Here is a 13,791-nt window from a genome sequence, read left to right on the forward strand (position 1 = left end):
CATTTAGACAAATGTTCTGAAGAAGGAATCTAGTTAGGGGCTCTGGAAACATTATTGTTTCTGCTGAAGATGATCAAAATATAGATTTGCTTCACTTCAAATAGAGTCACAAGAGACGGATAATCTTTTCAGAACTCTCCTCCTGCCCATTCACATGAAATATCTTTTATTAACATAGTTTCAGATGACATGAAAACGGAATGTGAGCTAAAGTCATTTTTAAAGTGTCATCTGGGGTGGACAGGAGCAGAGAGCTGAGTCCGCCTCTCTTCACCGAGGGATACGTCCTGGGAGAGGCGGGCTCAGTCTGGTGCCGGGTGCCCTAGAGCCACACAAGAAGAGACGGGGCAAGTGGACCCGCTGGGTCCGTCTGGAGATCGACCACTTTCCTTGGTGGGGATGTTGAGCAAGTTACATTCCTTGCCATCTTGGATTCCTTGTTTGTAAAATGAGTCGTGATGCTCCCCTGCCGGGTTATTGGGTGGTTTGACCATAATGTGTGCCAAGAAGGGAGCCTGGGTGGGGAGCAGATTCAATGAAACGGGCACTGTCGTGTTGATTTTCTTATTAGTCGGTCATGCTGGTGTTGATGTCTGTTTTTGTTGAGGTATTACCAAGTGTAAGGTTTTATAGACCAGATAAACACGACACCAGGCAGGGTAGGCTCAAGGCAAGATTTATTAAAGGCACTCTCCGGCGAAGTTTCAGGGCTCAGGAGAAGGGGAGCCAGGAAAGTCGCACCGGGAGGGCACCCTTGGGCTAGGTTCCGCGACTCTGGAAAGTGGAGGAGGGGGGTGGGGGGTCGCTCTGGGAGGGAGTTGGTGGGGGGGTCTTTTAGCGGGCCAAGGCAGGACATGGGCTCACATCCATATTTGGTGATAGGAGGGTATGGGGTGAGGGCTCCTGATACTCCTGTTTCCTGCATAGGTATCAGGTTACCTATGCAGACATGACCTGGGCCTACACCCTTTTGGCGGGAGAGTCTAGGGTTAAGGAAGGGGGTGGGAGGGGACTGGAAGATGGCGGCCCCAGCGGTCATTTCTGTTGTTCCTCCTGCATTCCCGGAACTGCCGACCCAACACCGAGTTTACAGAGTATCAGGAATACTTGTATCCAGATGGAAGTTTCCAAAATTCAGGTGATCAAGTGTCTTGGCTCTTAGTGCTGGCCGCACTGGCACTCCTATCTGCACAAAGAAACGGGGATTGGCTCTCTGATGATTGCCCTAAGTCCTCTAGAAAATTTAGACACAGATTGAAGAATGTGCCTTCCCTGAGAGAGGCCCTCCACATGGCTGGGGGCATGGAACGGAAGAGAATTCACCCACAGACTCACACGGTTTTCAGTGGGAGTCTTGTCTGTGTCTTGCTGGTGCCATGTGTCCCAGTAGTACTTCCTGCATGGAAACCACTTTTCCCGTGGAGACCCTTCTTCCCTCTTCTGTGTCAAAGTCAGAGAGGAGCCTTCCGGGTCTCGAGTAGTTTTTTTGTTTTTCTGCGCCTGCTTTCAGGAAGGAAGCCAACCCGTGGTTTCACAATTCAGGTATAATTTACGTAATTTTGTCTTTTGATTATGCCCTAAATTTTATACCTTGAAAATGTAACGTGGAATGAGTTTTGTCTCACTTAAGACCTAAATATAACTTGTACGTGTATTCTCTTTTCACGGGTACTCAAAGAGGCTCGGTTGTTTTGTTGTTGTTGTTGTTGTTATTTTACTGTAATACAGCCCAGATGGAAGCAGGCACTTGTTAATTCTTACTCTCTTCAAACATGGACTTTAAAAGAAAACAACTCATTTCCTGGTTGCTCTCAGATATCCCTTTTTCCCTCATTAGTAAACTGACTGGTAACTATTGTGTCTTCTCTTCAGCGGCATGAGGAAGTCCTTTGTTTAGAAGAATGTGCCTTGAATTTCAATAACCTCACACCACTTTAGATCCTGGTCCTCACACTCACTCCTGTTGGAACTCTGACTCCCTGCATCGCAAGTTAACAGGCTTGCATGGTGCTAGGGGGGGCAGGAGCAAGGAGGTGGGAAGAGAACTAGCTTGCGGAATAAGCCACGCTATCAAAGACAGGTGTCACCCTTTGGTCCAGGAAGGACAGAACCTTCTCCTGAGCTGAATTCTCTGAAACTCCATACACCAGATGGTAAATTTGCATAAATCCAGAATTCAGTTCAGAGATCTTTTACCTGCAGGGTATGGATTCAAAAGGGTATGGATTCAAAGGGGGTCTGTGAATGAGTTCCAGGCAACACTGAACCTTCTCCCCATCCTGCTAAGGTTGTACATAAAATTGCAAGTTCATGCACATTTCCTTCTGGGGTATTTTCATCAGATTCCAAAAGGTGCCATGATCTGAAACAGGTTAGGGAACTTCCTCGCGGCAGACCTCCTTGTCCTTCACAATTTGCTGGCGCCCCGCTGAGCGCGCACGTCGAGCCCACATTAACGCACCGTCACACCATGAGCCTTATGGATCAAGGGGTGTAATCCCCGCGGCCCTCTTACAGGGTCAGTGCTGCCATCATTCCCACTTTACAGATCAATAAACTGAAGAGCAGAGAGGCTAAGGGCCTTGACCAGGGTCAAACAACTAAGACACGTCAGGGGTAAGAAACAAAAAACCTTGAGGCGAGGGGAAAGCAGACCGCAAGGTTCGGGAATGTGTACGAGAGTCTTCGTGACATCAACTTTTATAGTTTTTGCTTCGTGGTCGTGTGGAGAACACAGGTCTGTGCTGGTGCTCCAAAGGCTCAGCAGACCCCCCAGTGATGAAAGACAGGCATCAAAGAGGAGTGTGAAACAGAGCCCTACAGCAACGGAGCGAGAAGCCCACTGGCAAGTCCTGGCTCTACGTGCTCCGTTTGTGAAAAGTAGAAGGTCGTGCGCTGCATACGAAGTGGGTGGCCGTGCCGGGGAAGAGGGACGCGTCCTCCTCCAGAAAGCTGGAGCAGATGTCGTCGTCCTGGTGTGCAGTTTATTTTGAGGAATTTCCTATTCGTTTGGATGCCCAGTTACACATGCAAGTAGTTCTGTTATTTCAGGCTTATTTTAATGAAAACATTGCCAATTACTCCCACGTTCATTTTCCCAAGAAATAGCCACTGAGAGCATACTGATGAGGCAGCCTTGGACGTGTGGCTGGTGTGGAATTAACCCTGGAGTTTAGTTCTTCCTCCTGCGTGTATAGTGAGAGGGCAGCAAGCTTGCGCCTGGCCCTGCACTTAGCCTCGCTCTTGGAAGGGCGCACCTCCCGCAGAAGCCCGGCTCAGGGCTGAGGTTTTCTTCCTGGCAAATTTACAAGGTGTCAAATCAGCGAAGCACCTGCCGCTTGGACTCTTCTGCATTTTCTGATCGCTCTAAGTCCCTCTTTATGGCTGGCTTTCACTTCCACATGGGAGTCAAGCAGCGTCTGTTAACCCCAAAAGAACGAACCGTGTTCAAAGTTGTTCTGCCGTCAGGGAAAACCACTGTGGCTCCGTATCAAGGCTGTTTCCTTAAGTGGATCGCTAGTAATGGATCTGATTACAATCTCTAAGGCTTCAATAATAATTGTACTTGAAAGAAGCAGACTGTGCTCTCAGGTCTCTAGATTGAAGATAAATTATCAGGCAAAGTTTTTGCCATGGCAGAGGCTTTTTGTTAAGTATAAAAAGCTAAAAGCATCTGGTATACATGGAAAGCTAGCCAACGAAATGCTACCTCTTTTTTTTTTTTTTTTTAAAGATTTTATTTATTTATTTGACAGAGAGAGATCACAAGTAGGCAGAGAGGCAGGCAGAAGAGAGTGAGAGGGAAGCAGGCTCCCCGCCGAGCAGAGAGCCTGATGCGGGACTCGATCCCAGGACCCTGAGATCATGACCTGAGCCGAAGGCAGCGGCTTAACCCACTGAGCCACCCAGGCGCCCCCCTCTTTTTTTTTATTGTAAGAGTCAAAGTGTTTCAACAAATCCCTTCTGATAAAAAATCTGAGCACTAGGCGATTCCTAAACCATCTAATCTGAAATAAGCAGCCAAGACTTGAGAGGTTAAGAGACTTACCTCGCGGTCATTCAGTGTGGGACTAGGATCCGCGTGTTTGGATCCCTTGGTGATGACTTGAAATTGTGTTCATAGACTGACTGACAGAAGGCCATGAGCAGGAGGCGACTTCCTCTCATCCTGTGGTCAACAGCGGCCAGCAAATCTGAGGAGAGGGCCACAGCATTTACCCCGGTGACATCCCGTCCCACGGAGACATTTCTCCTGCAGTGCCCCCCAGCGTGACACAGCTGAGCCCTGAAGCTGTCCGCTGACTTAGTGACAACCACTAAAACGAGGCGGTTTATCGCACTGTGTTACATGCCGGTACTCTTTTTTACACACACCATCTCATTTAACTTAATTCTCGTGATTACCCTGAGCCAGGTGTTCTTATCCCTTTTTTGCTGATGAGGAAGCTGGTTTGAAGGGTCACACCACATAACACAGTGTGCCTGGCACATAGACGGGCCCGGGACGACAAGAGAGTGAGGAATGTACCCAAGGGAGCATGACTGCCAACGGGCATGGGGCATAGCTCTGTCTACATCCTCAGCCGGAAGGACCTCTTTTGGGAATTGTCGTCTGCCTTCTCCCCCTATGAAAGTCCACAGTCCAAGGAGAGGGATGGAGGTCCCCCTCTACATCTGAAGCCCCAGGTCTTTGGCCAGATCCTTTGCCCCCGTCTTGAACACCCGTGCATTGTAACTGACTGTGTAACTGACTGGGTCATTTGGGAGACAGACCGCGAGGTGAGTCTGCCAGACTGTGAAGAGTATGGGGTACCCACCGTGGCTACGTTGTAAGAAGACTAGGAGTAGAGAGTCCTGCAGACCTGCGGTCAAACCCCGACCTCACCGTGTACTGCTGTGTGACCTTCATGTTCTTCAACCTCTCTGAACTGGGTTTCTCCTTCATCAGGGAGAACAGTAAAACCGAACCTCGTCGGCTTGCTGTTTGGGCAACACGGAGCCAGAGCTCAGGAAAGGCTGGCTGTTGGTAGTGTCACTGTGGTGGTCGTTATGGTCACGTGCTGTCCCCTGTGCTGGGGTGTGCTTATCACAGTGTGCCCCTGAAATGGCGAGGTCATTGTTTACGTATCTGTAGTACAGAAGGCACACGTGTTTATTGTATGGTATTCAAACAAACGTACTAAATAAAATCCTCCGGAAGCCCCCCCCCTCCAGATAACGGCTGCCAGTTTGGATGTTCTATTGTTCCAGAGTTTTTGCTTTGCCGATATCAAAATACCCAAACTTTTGTTTGTCGTGCGTCGCTGTATCTGCAGTTGGGGTTGTTTGCTCGTTCGGTTCCCCTCCCCTTAATAACAGGCTGTGGTCACTGATCTGGATCAGGCCATCCAGCTCTGCCTTCCTGCTGTAGGACTCGGGTTCCCTAGGGGACCTGCTTGCTGTCTCAACCCATGATTAGCTCCCCTCCCCGCGGGGCCTGGCTGGTGCTCCAGGACCCTCGCCGCAGGGCGCCAGCAAGAGCAGGTTTCTGTGAAGGTTGGGTTTCTTCCTTCCCTTCTCACTATCCTGTGCTCCCCGCCTCTGCAGTCCACTTGCTGTCCATTCACTTGCATGCGTGTGACCAGCCCGGGCCCTCGGTGGTCCTCAGGCCCTTTCACGTGGGCTGTGATGGGACCAGAGGGCATGGGGAGCACTCCGGGTCAAGAGGTTAAGTGACTTCGTCAGGGTCACCCTGGCATCTCAGGGCAGCTCTGGGAGAGAAACTCAAATCCTTTGGCCCTCAAACCCCAAATGACTTTGCACCCCTCTCCCGCTCTGCTCCTCTTTTCCCTGGCACATCTGACCCTCACCCTACCAGGCCTTCACTTTCCACCCCTGCCCTTGACCTTCTGCTGCCTCTGCCACACCTGCTCTGTTGCCTTCTCATGGTGCATTCGAGGGAAAACAGGAGATGGGAATGTTGGGGCTCAATAGAATGTCAGAAATTAGTAAAAACAGGTAAGACTGTTTCTAGTCATTGTTTCTGTACAGTTTTTATTGGGAGCAGGTGGAGCTGGAAAATGTAGACACGGGCCTTGCCAGTATTTACTGCAAACAGTTTCCTGTATTTGCCTGTGATATTTTAAGCTTGATTACCTCCCCCGGTTGATATGTTGCCTCTAAACTCAGCTGGCATCTCTTGGCTTCATCGTAACGTGGCTCAAAATACACACTTCTGTGTGGCAGAGCTCAGCTAAAATAAGCACCGAAAGGCTACTCATCGCAGCAAAGTTGGGGAGTAAGATGGGATGTCAGTGCTCAGAGTTGCTGTTAACGGGACTGTTTGATTTCCTGGATGCTGAGTGAATGCTAACGTGTTGTTTCTGCTCTGTTCCCTCATGCCTGCCTGGATTCAGAGAGAGGTAACCAACTGATTTTCACTTCTCCCTCCTCGTTGGTGTCTTAAACGTCTGGCAAAGCTCACTTGCTTTCTTCATGCCGTATTACCACCGCCAAAGCTGTCATTGTCTTTGAGAGACAGAACTTTGTCCTGTTTAACCTTTTATCATCACCATTCTTATGTGTCCTCACTTAAAACAGAGTGTGGAATTGCATCTGGGTCCCTGCCCCGCGTTGCTTTTGACCCTGTTTGGGGACGGTGATGGGCAGGGTGATCAGATGTGGTGGGACCGTGGCCACTTACTTACGGCTGGAAGCGTTGAGTCCAGATGCTGGGGAGGAAACGTGACTAGAAATACTAACATTGCATCCCGTGTTGCGTAAGGCTTTTCCCACTTCTTCAAGAGTTCATATTAGGACTGGTTAAGTTATGTATTCTCTATGTAGGCTAACAGCCGGAAGGACTGACTCCGTTTCAGTCTCGATTATTAGCTAAAAGATGCAGAATTCTCCTTTCTGTCTAGATGAACATAGCTGTGGAAGGGCTACGACTCTGAAGCAAAAGGAAGCAATTGTCCCTCAGATGTGTGTGTTTCCGGCACTCTGAACATCAGCCTCTCCATTTGGTTGATGGGGGTTTAGGCTCTGCTCTTCCACAGCTTTATAACTTAAGCTCCATTTTTGATGGAAGAGGAAAAATTTGAAAGAATGGTAGTGGTTACTGCTTGGCGAAGTGAAGAGAGACAGGCAGTCTCCTGTTTGTGTTGGGGTCCATTTCGGGTGAACTGCTCCGTTGGGGTCGAGCCGTCTCCACTGGTGGTGGCCATTTTCCCTCCTCAGGATGAGCTGATCTCCCGGCTCAGTGCTGAGGAAGGGGAAGGGAGACGGTGTCCACTGGGTGGGTAACACTTCCAGGATCGGTCTTCTTGAGGGTATAGTTAGGAGAATTTGCAAACTTGACTGACTCTTTCATTACCTTTGAGGAGGCTTTAGCCTCTAGAGGTGTTGGAAGTGTCCGGAAGATGAGAAATGTGAGCTCCCTCATCTAAATAATGAGAGGTCCTGTCTGAGCCAACGGTGAGAATATTTTCAGATGTTTGCCCATTCCTGCCTTTCTGTATTTATTCCAGTTTCCTCCCTGGGGAGAGGTCGCTCTGAATATTAAATTAACAGCAAGACTCTGTTCTTGAGAGGGCTGCAGATTCTGGTCTGCCAAGGCCGCCTGGATTATTTGCAGGCAGAATTTCAAATCTGTTTACACAGCTTAGATGTCTCACGGAAATGCCTGGCGCAGGAGTCCCTGTAGAGAATGTGTGTTTACCCAGGTGATGAGTTCCTGGGATGTCCTCTGAAGGGGCACTTAGTGTCTGCTTCAGCTTGCAGAGGAGAAAGTGAGTTGAGTTGACAAAGCTCAAGAGCATGATGTTTGTGAAATTCGTGCCTGCTGATGTGCCGCTGGGTAAAGTGGAGAAAACAAAGCAAAACAGAACCAAAAATGGCGCGGGTGTGTGTCATGTTCTGGACTGACCATGTAGGAAGATGACTTTCTCATCTCCTTTCTTCCTCTCTCCTCCTCCCACCCCAAAAATGAGATCTTCAGAGTATAATCAGAAGGTCCGAGCAGTTAGGCAAAGAAGGGAAAACAGTCTTGAAAAAAGGATTCCTTCTCCCTTCAGACCCTGTGCAGGTGAAACAGTGGAGATATAGCCCTTTGTCAGAAAGGGCTGGAAGCACAGTGTTTGCATCAGATCTGTCTGTGGCTGTTTGTCCTTACTTGCGTGTGGGTCCTGTCCTCTGCATAAGACGACTCCGGGGGCCGACAGCTTCTGACGGAAAGAGAAGCCGGGAGGAAAGGGTCTTTAGGTACATTTCAGCGAGTCTTAATATAATTCATATGAGGGCAAATATTTACTAAAACATCTCTCGTGGATAAGGAGATAGAATTTCAAAGAGGGCTTTTTCTTTGACTTTTTCCTCATTTATAATGACAACTGCCATTAATCGAATGCCTGTCACGTGGCAGCCTTCACAGATTCCCAGCATCAAACAGCATGGATTTGACGTGAGCAAACACGGATGATGTGGAAGACATTGTCTTTTTGTGGCGCCTGGGTAAGGAGCGCTAGCAGAGGAGATGTGCTGAGAGTCTGGATGGAAGGGAATCCCCTAGAAAAGAGGGGACGGAGCTCCTCCCAGGCAGGCCCATGCTGTCCTGCAGCTGACAGCGTCCGCTCCTCCTGGGCTGCTTCAGAAGGCAAAGTTGCAGGGAGGCGAGCTTCAGTTCCTCATTCAGAAAGAATATACATATATTTTGGCTCGCCAGGAGCATTCCTGCAGTGGAACAGGCTGATTCGTTAAGTAAATAAGATTTCATGTCGCTGAAATATTCTAGGTACCACCTCTCTGGGCTCCTGTAGACAGGGCTTTGAAAAGTTCGCCTGACTAACCCCACTAGGAGGCCTGTAGGTGCCACATAAGCTCCTTTCCAGGAGAGAGAAACAAAAGCAGATTCCATTTATGTAAGGGGGTTACAGGGGAGAGATCTAGGGAAAGGGTGAATAGTTCTGTCTTGGCTCTTTTTTAATAGAATCCATTTGAATAAAGAATCGTTTCTTCATTCATTCCCTCAAAATGAATTAAGCCCCTACAGGGCTGTTAAAATGCTGTTCAGCCGAGAACAATGAAAACATTCTTTGTCCTTTCTCCTTGCCATTAAGAAATTTGAGGCTGCCATGTAAGATGTCTTAGCACTGACATTTTTCCCTGACAGAACTGGAGGCTGGTCCTCTGGGGGAGTAATTACCAGGGAGAACAGCAAAAGGATAGGAACAGAGAGAGTGGGAAACCCAAGGGCTCAGTAAATGAATGGTGAAAGGTAGTTGATCCCTGGTGCGCATTTCTGTGAGAGTTTAAGGAAGGGGCACAGATCAGTGCAGCTAGAAACCTGCCACATCCTGGTTTTTAAAGGAAACACGGTGTTTCGCACGACTGCAAGAAATAGTGGGGCACAGCTCCATGTGGGGGTTCCAGAGGGGACTGGACCAGAGCCTCTTTTAGCACGTGGTTCCTCATCTGGTGTTGTACATGGAGCAAGCCAGAGCAAGGGACAAACGTGGTTCTTGCTGCCGAGTGCCAGACAGAATGTCTCAGACAGACATCTAGAAGAATTTGTTGGAAAAAATAGGAGCTGTGTTCTGACTGGACCTCAGAGATCACTGGGGCCCACTTTGTGGATTTAAAGGAGCACACTGAAGCCCGGGAGGATGCTGTCCATTGGGATGCCTGGTCAGCCAGAGGGGGTGGATAGAAGCCCATGTGAGCCCATCCCCGCTGGGCTGTGGGAGGCAGGCGGCTGCAGCCCCAGGGCTCCTGGCGGCACCGAGGAAAGAAGTAGCGGGGCCAGAGAGCCGGGATGGACTCTGTAGGCGAAGGTTCCTAAAATGCCCCAGCAGCAGGCTGACCCTCTCCCTCATACAGTTTCAGAGCCACCGTGGGCCCCGCCTGGCTGAGTGACATCCCGTGGCTCCTGGTGTTTTCCTCCCAAATTCACATGTGTGGCCGTAAGCTGGTCGCAGCCTTTTCGGTTTGCAGTCTATCGGGAACACCATAGCTGTGGAGGTTTCTCGTCCCCCTCAGAACACATGAGGATCTCTAGAAAAGGTCAGATTGCTCTTACGGGTGAGCCTGAGGTCTTTCACAATCCTGACACTGATTGGAAAAAGTCTCTCTGAAAGGTTGCGTTGGGCAACGTCTTGATCATTGTTGAAACTGGATGATGGGACATGGGAACTGTCCTCTCTACTTCTGTGTGTGTTTGAAAGGTCCCAGAATGAGAAGTTTAAGAGGGGAAGAATGGCAGATGAACTGTGTTCTTTTAACTCCTGCCCTTCTCTTCTCCTAAAGCTGGGACCCAGGCTCCCTCCTCCAGGGAAGAGGCCCAGGAGGCCCGGTCACTACAGACCTCTCTCCTCTCCTGTGGCCCAGACCCAATGGCCAGCCTCCACAGCCCTGGGGACTTCTCCAGAAACCCTCTTTTTCTGATGCCTTTGGCACCAGCCTGTCCCCAGTGCTCTTCCTCTACCCTTTCATGGGGCCCTCTGCCTCAGCGAGGCCTTTGGATGCCTTTCTTTTCCAGTCTAGGCCTCCTTTTGTCTTTTCTCATTTTCTGCACTCGTCTGCTGCCCCGACTTCAGCTGCCCCTCAGGCCCATGTCTCCAGCCCAGACCACAGGCCCGAGCCCCCCGACTGAGTGTCCACCTGCTTGGTGGGCCCCACCACCTGGTGGCCCTCAGGTACCTTCCACTTCCTGTCCTACCTGCTGCTCGTGAGCTTCCTCACCAAATCCTCCCCCTCCTGGCCCTGTTGCAAGAGCGCTTGGTTGGCGCAGCAGGGACCCGAGAGTTATTCTGGGTTCTCCCCCTCCTCTGCCACAGCCATCCTTCCAGGGCCTCCTTTCCCTCTGTCCCCTCTACCCTGTTCTCACAGATGCTGACTTAGCCTGCTTCGTGCTCATCCTCTCACCTGGACAGGGAGCAGTGGCCCCCGGTGGGCGTCTCCCTTGAACCACGTTATCCCACCTAAAGAAACCTTTTTAAAACACATATTTTATGGGGTCACATGCCATATGACAAGGCTCAGAGGGTCAGGCTGCTGGCAGGATGCAGGTCCACCCTCCCCGTGGTCCCGCCTTGACCCCCCATCACAGTGCCTAGGCATCTGCACCGGACCTGCATTTCTTCCAGACACTCCGTGGACTGACTGACCTCCGTGCCTTTACTCATGCTCCCTGAACCTTCTGTGAACCATCCATGCCCTTCTCACCCTGGTCAGGTCCTTATGATACTTAAAGATGTCCCTCAAATCCCACTGGACACCTGTATCCTTAGATAGCAGACTTCCCGGACTGAACCTTGTCTGTGTTTGCCAGGCACAGAATAGTGGCTCAGAAGGCATTCGTGGAAGGGAAGGGAAGGGAGTATTTTTTTTTAAAATGTAAGTTTTAAATCATATCCTAATTTAGTGAGAATGTAAAGCCCACTGGCAACTCTCTTAGTCCTTTAACAAATTATGAGAAACAGTGGCTCAAAGCAAACACAGATTTATTCCCCTACAGTTCCGGAGATCAGAAATCTAGCATGAGCATTCCAGGTGTAATCACAGCATCAGTGGGGCTAACAGCTCCCTGAGAAAACCCATTTCCTGGCCTTTTTCCGCTTTTAGAGGCCACCTGCTTTCCTCGGCTGGTGGCCCCCACTCCCACTTTGTCCCTGAGACACCAAGTCCTTCTTCCCTTGCACTTGTGTTGGGCCCAACCAGAGAATTCAGGGGAACAGTCCGCATCTCAAGATCTTTACTTAACCACCTTTTGCCGTGCGAGGTAACCCAATCAGAGATTCTGGGAATTAGGCTGTGAACATCTTAGAAGGGTCCTTATTCTGTCGGCTAGAGCAGCTTTTTTCAGAAATGAGGGGCTGAGCTTTTGAAACCCCCAGTTAAGCGATGTTTGAGTTTCATTCTGAGTAAGGATGAAATCAGATCAGCCATGCATTTCACCGCACACAAAGGAAGTTGTTCAACTTGCCTCCGCCCCAGGTCTGAGAGAGGACTCACTGCCTTTTCAGATCCACGGGTGTGGGGCCTGCGGGTGCTGAGCGTAGCTCCAGCGGCTCTCAGTGGAAGCCTGTAGGAGAAACAGGCCAATCTCTTGACCTCCTCAGGGAGGCGAGAACTCCTGCTTTTTCCTGGGAAGCCCATGAAAGCCCCAGAGGGCTAGTCGCGGGACTCATGCTGTCAGGAGCTGACAGATTCCTACCTCCCTGATCTATGAGCCTGGTGCCCACGCAGGGACAGGAAAAGACAAAGCTGTAAAAAAGAACTGTCAGAACCCTCCAGACAAAGCCTGCGGCCCCTGAGCTGCTCCTTTGGGAAGATGTGGGTTCCAGATGGTTGCCTTAGGCATTCATCGCTTTCCCTGGAGCCAGAAGAAAATGAAGATTAATAATAATAATAATTTTTTAAAAAATTACTCCTCGGGGACGGCATATGGAAGAACAGAGGGCACAGAGCTGCAGTTTGCTAAGATGGCCTGTGGCTTCTAGATCAGGGCTGGTTCCATCCCCTGGATGGTTACCTTGCTGTCCTGCCCTTGCGGGCCGGCCGGCAGTCCTGAGGAGCAGGCTGGGTCTCGGAAGCTGACCTCACCGAATGTCAGAGCCGGACAGGAACCCTGGAAATCCTGTTTCTCGACTCTCTCACTTGAAGATGAGGTTAGACTCCATTGCCCCAGGTTGTGTAGCTCAGTGGACTCAGGAATGAGACTAGAACTGGGGTTGCCTGAATCCCAAATCATTGCTCTCTGGCTGTTCCTGCCTCTCTCTCAGAGAGAACAGACACGTTGAGATCCGTGCAATAAGTAATTGTAAGAAGTAATAAGTAATTGTAGTAAGTAAGAGTGACAAGCTCTTACTTATCCTTTTGCTATAGAATTTAAGTGCTGTAAGCATTTAGACACAAGCAAGGTCCTGGGACCCAGAGGGCCAATCAGGCTTGTGAGCTGGATGGACCAACCAGAGTGGATGGAGCAGTGTCCCCTAGACAGTACAGGGAGGCCAGGGTCACCAAGTGAGAGAAGATTCCATGAGTGGAGACCTGCCTTTTCCAGAACAGAGGGGAGAGCTCTGTGGTTGGACGAAGGGTGCTGGAAGAGTAGATGGGACAGATTCTGGAACTCTAGAAATCCAGACCGGTTTGGGCTTCGCGTGGGTGATCATGGACCCAAAGAGCCTCGGCCTCAGAGAAAGGGCAGAAGAGCAGCGAATTTTGAAGGAAGACAGTTCTGTGTGGTGAGACGCCGTGCATGTTCTTTTAAGATCCATCCACGAAAGAGAGGAACCCAGAGAGTTGGGAGCCAGAAACGGGGCTCCCCCTGAGCGTAGCCTCTAGAAGGGAGGCCTTCTCTTACTGCTTTTTTAGATAATATATTGTTTTGATGGTGGTTGAGACTAGACCGGGAAGGCGTCAGGGACACACTGTAGAGCAAGACTGTGCTCACTCCCGAGTCTGGGCCAGCTCCTTGCCCAGACCCAACCCCCTCAAGTCCCCGGTCCTGAAGCTGTTCACACCTCTGACCGAGGGCCAGCTTACCCGCGGGAAATTGGGACGCAGCCCCTATTCCTCAAGGAGGAAGGAGCACTCGGTTAGTACCTATATGGCCAGGCCTGGACCGGGTACGGGAGGTAACTCAGGCACGGCTCATCTGCGCAGAGCTTCAGGGCGTTGTGGGGAATACAAACCCGTGAACACATGTGGACATGTCCGGTCGGTCGTAAGGGCCATGTGTCTGGGTTGCCGTGGCAGCGCTGGGGAGGCTGCCCACCCGGCCCTGAGTCCCGCACGGTGACTTGGCACAGAGAG

General features: G+C 50.4%; 1 protein-coding gene across 12 annotated transcripts in view; it reads left to right on the forward strand.

Moving 5' to 3' along the window:
* APBB2 (amyloid beta precursor protein binding family B member 2) overlaps positions 1–13,791 on the forward strand; it is a 374,559-nt gene that overhangs the window by 346,562 nt on the left and 14,206 nt on the right. For 7 of the 12 annotated variants that reach the window (XM_045997053.1, XM_045997055.1, XM_045997052.1 and 4 more), the window contains one exon: positions 6,396–6,401. The exons of the other annotated variants lie outside the window; for them this stretch is intronic. In XM_045997053.1, the coding sequence (XP_045853009.1) occupies positions 6,396–6,401 (6 nt within the window). The remainder of the gene's footprint in view (positions 1–6,395; positions 6,402–13,791) is intronic. 12 annotated transcript variants of the gene reach the window in all.

Source organism: Meles meles, chromosome 2 (genome assembly GCF_922984935.1).
Source record: "Meles meles chromosome 2, mMelMel3.1 paternal haplotype, whole genome shotgun sequence".
Classification (NCBI taxonomy): domain Eukaryota; kingdom Metazoa; phylum Chordata; class Mammalia; order Carnivora; family Mustelidae; genus Meles; species Meles meles.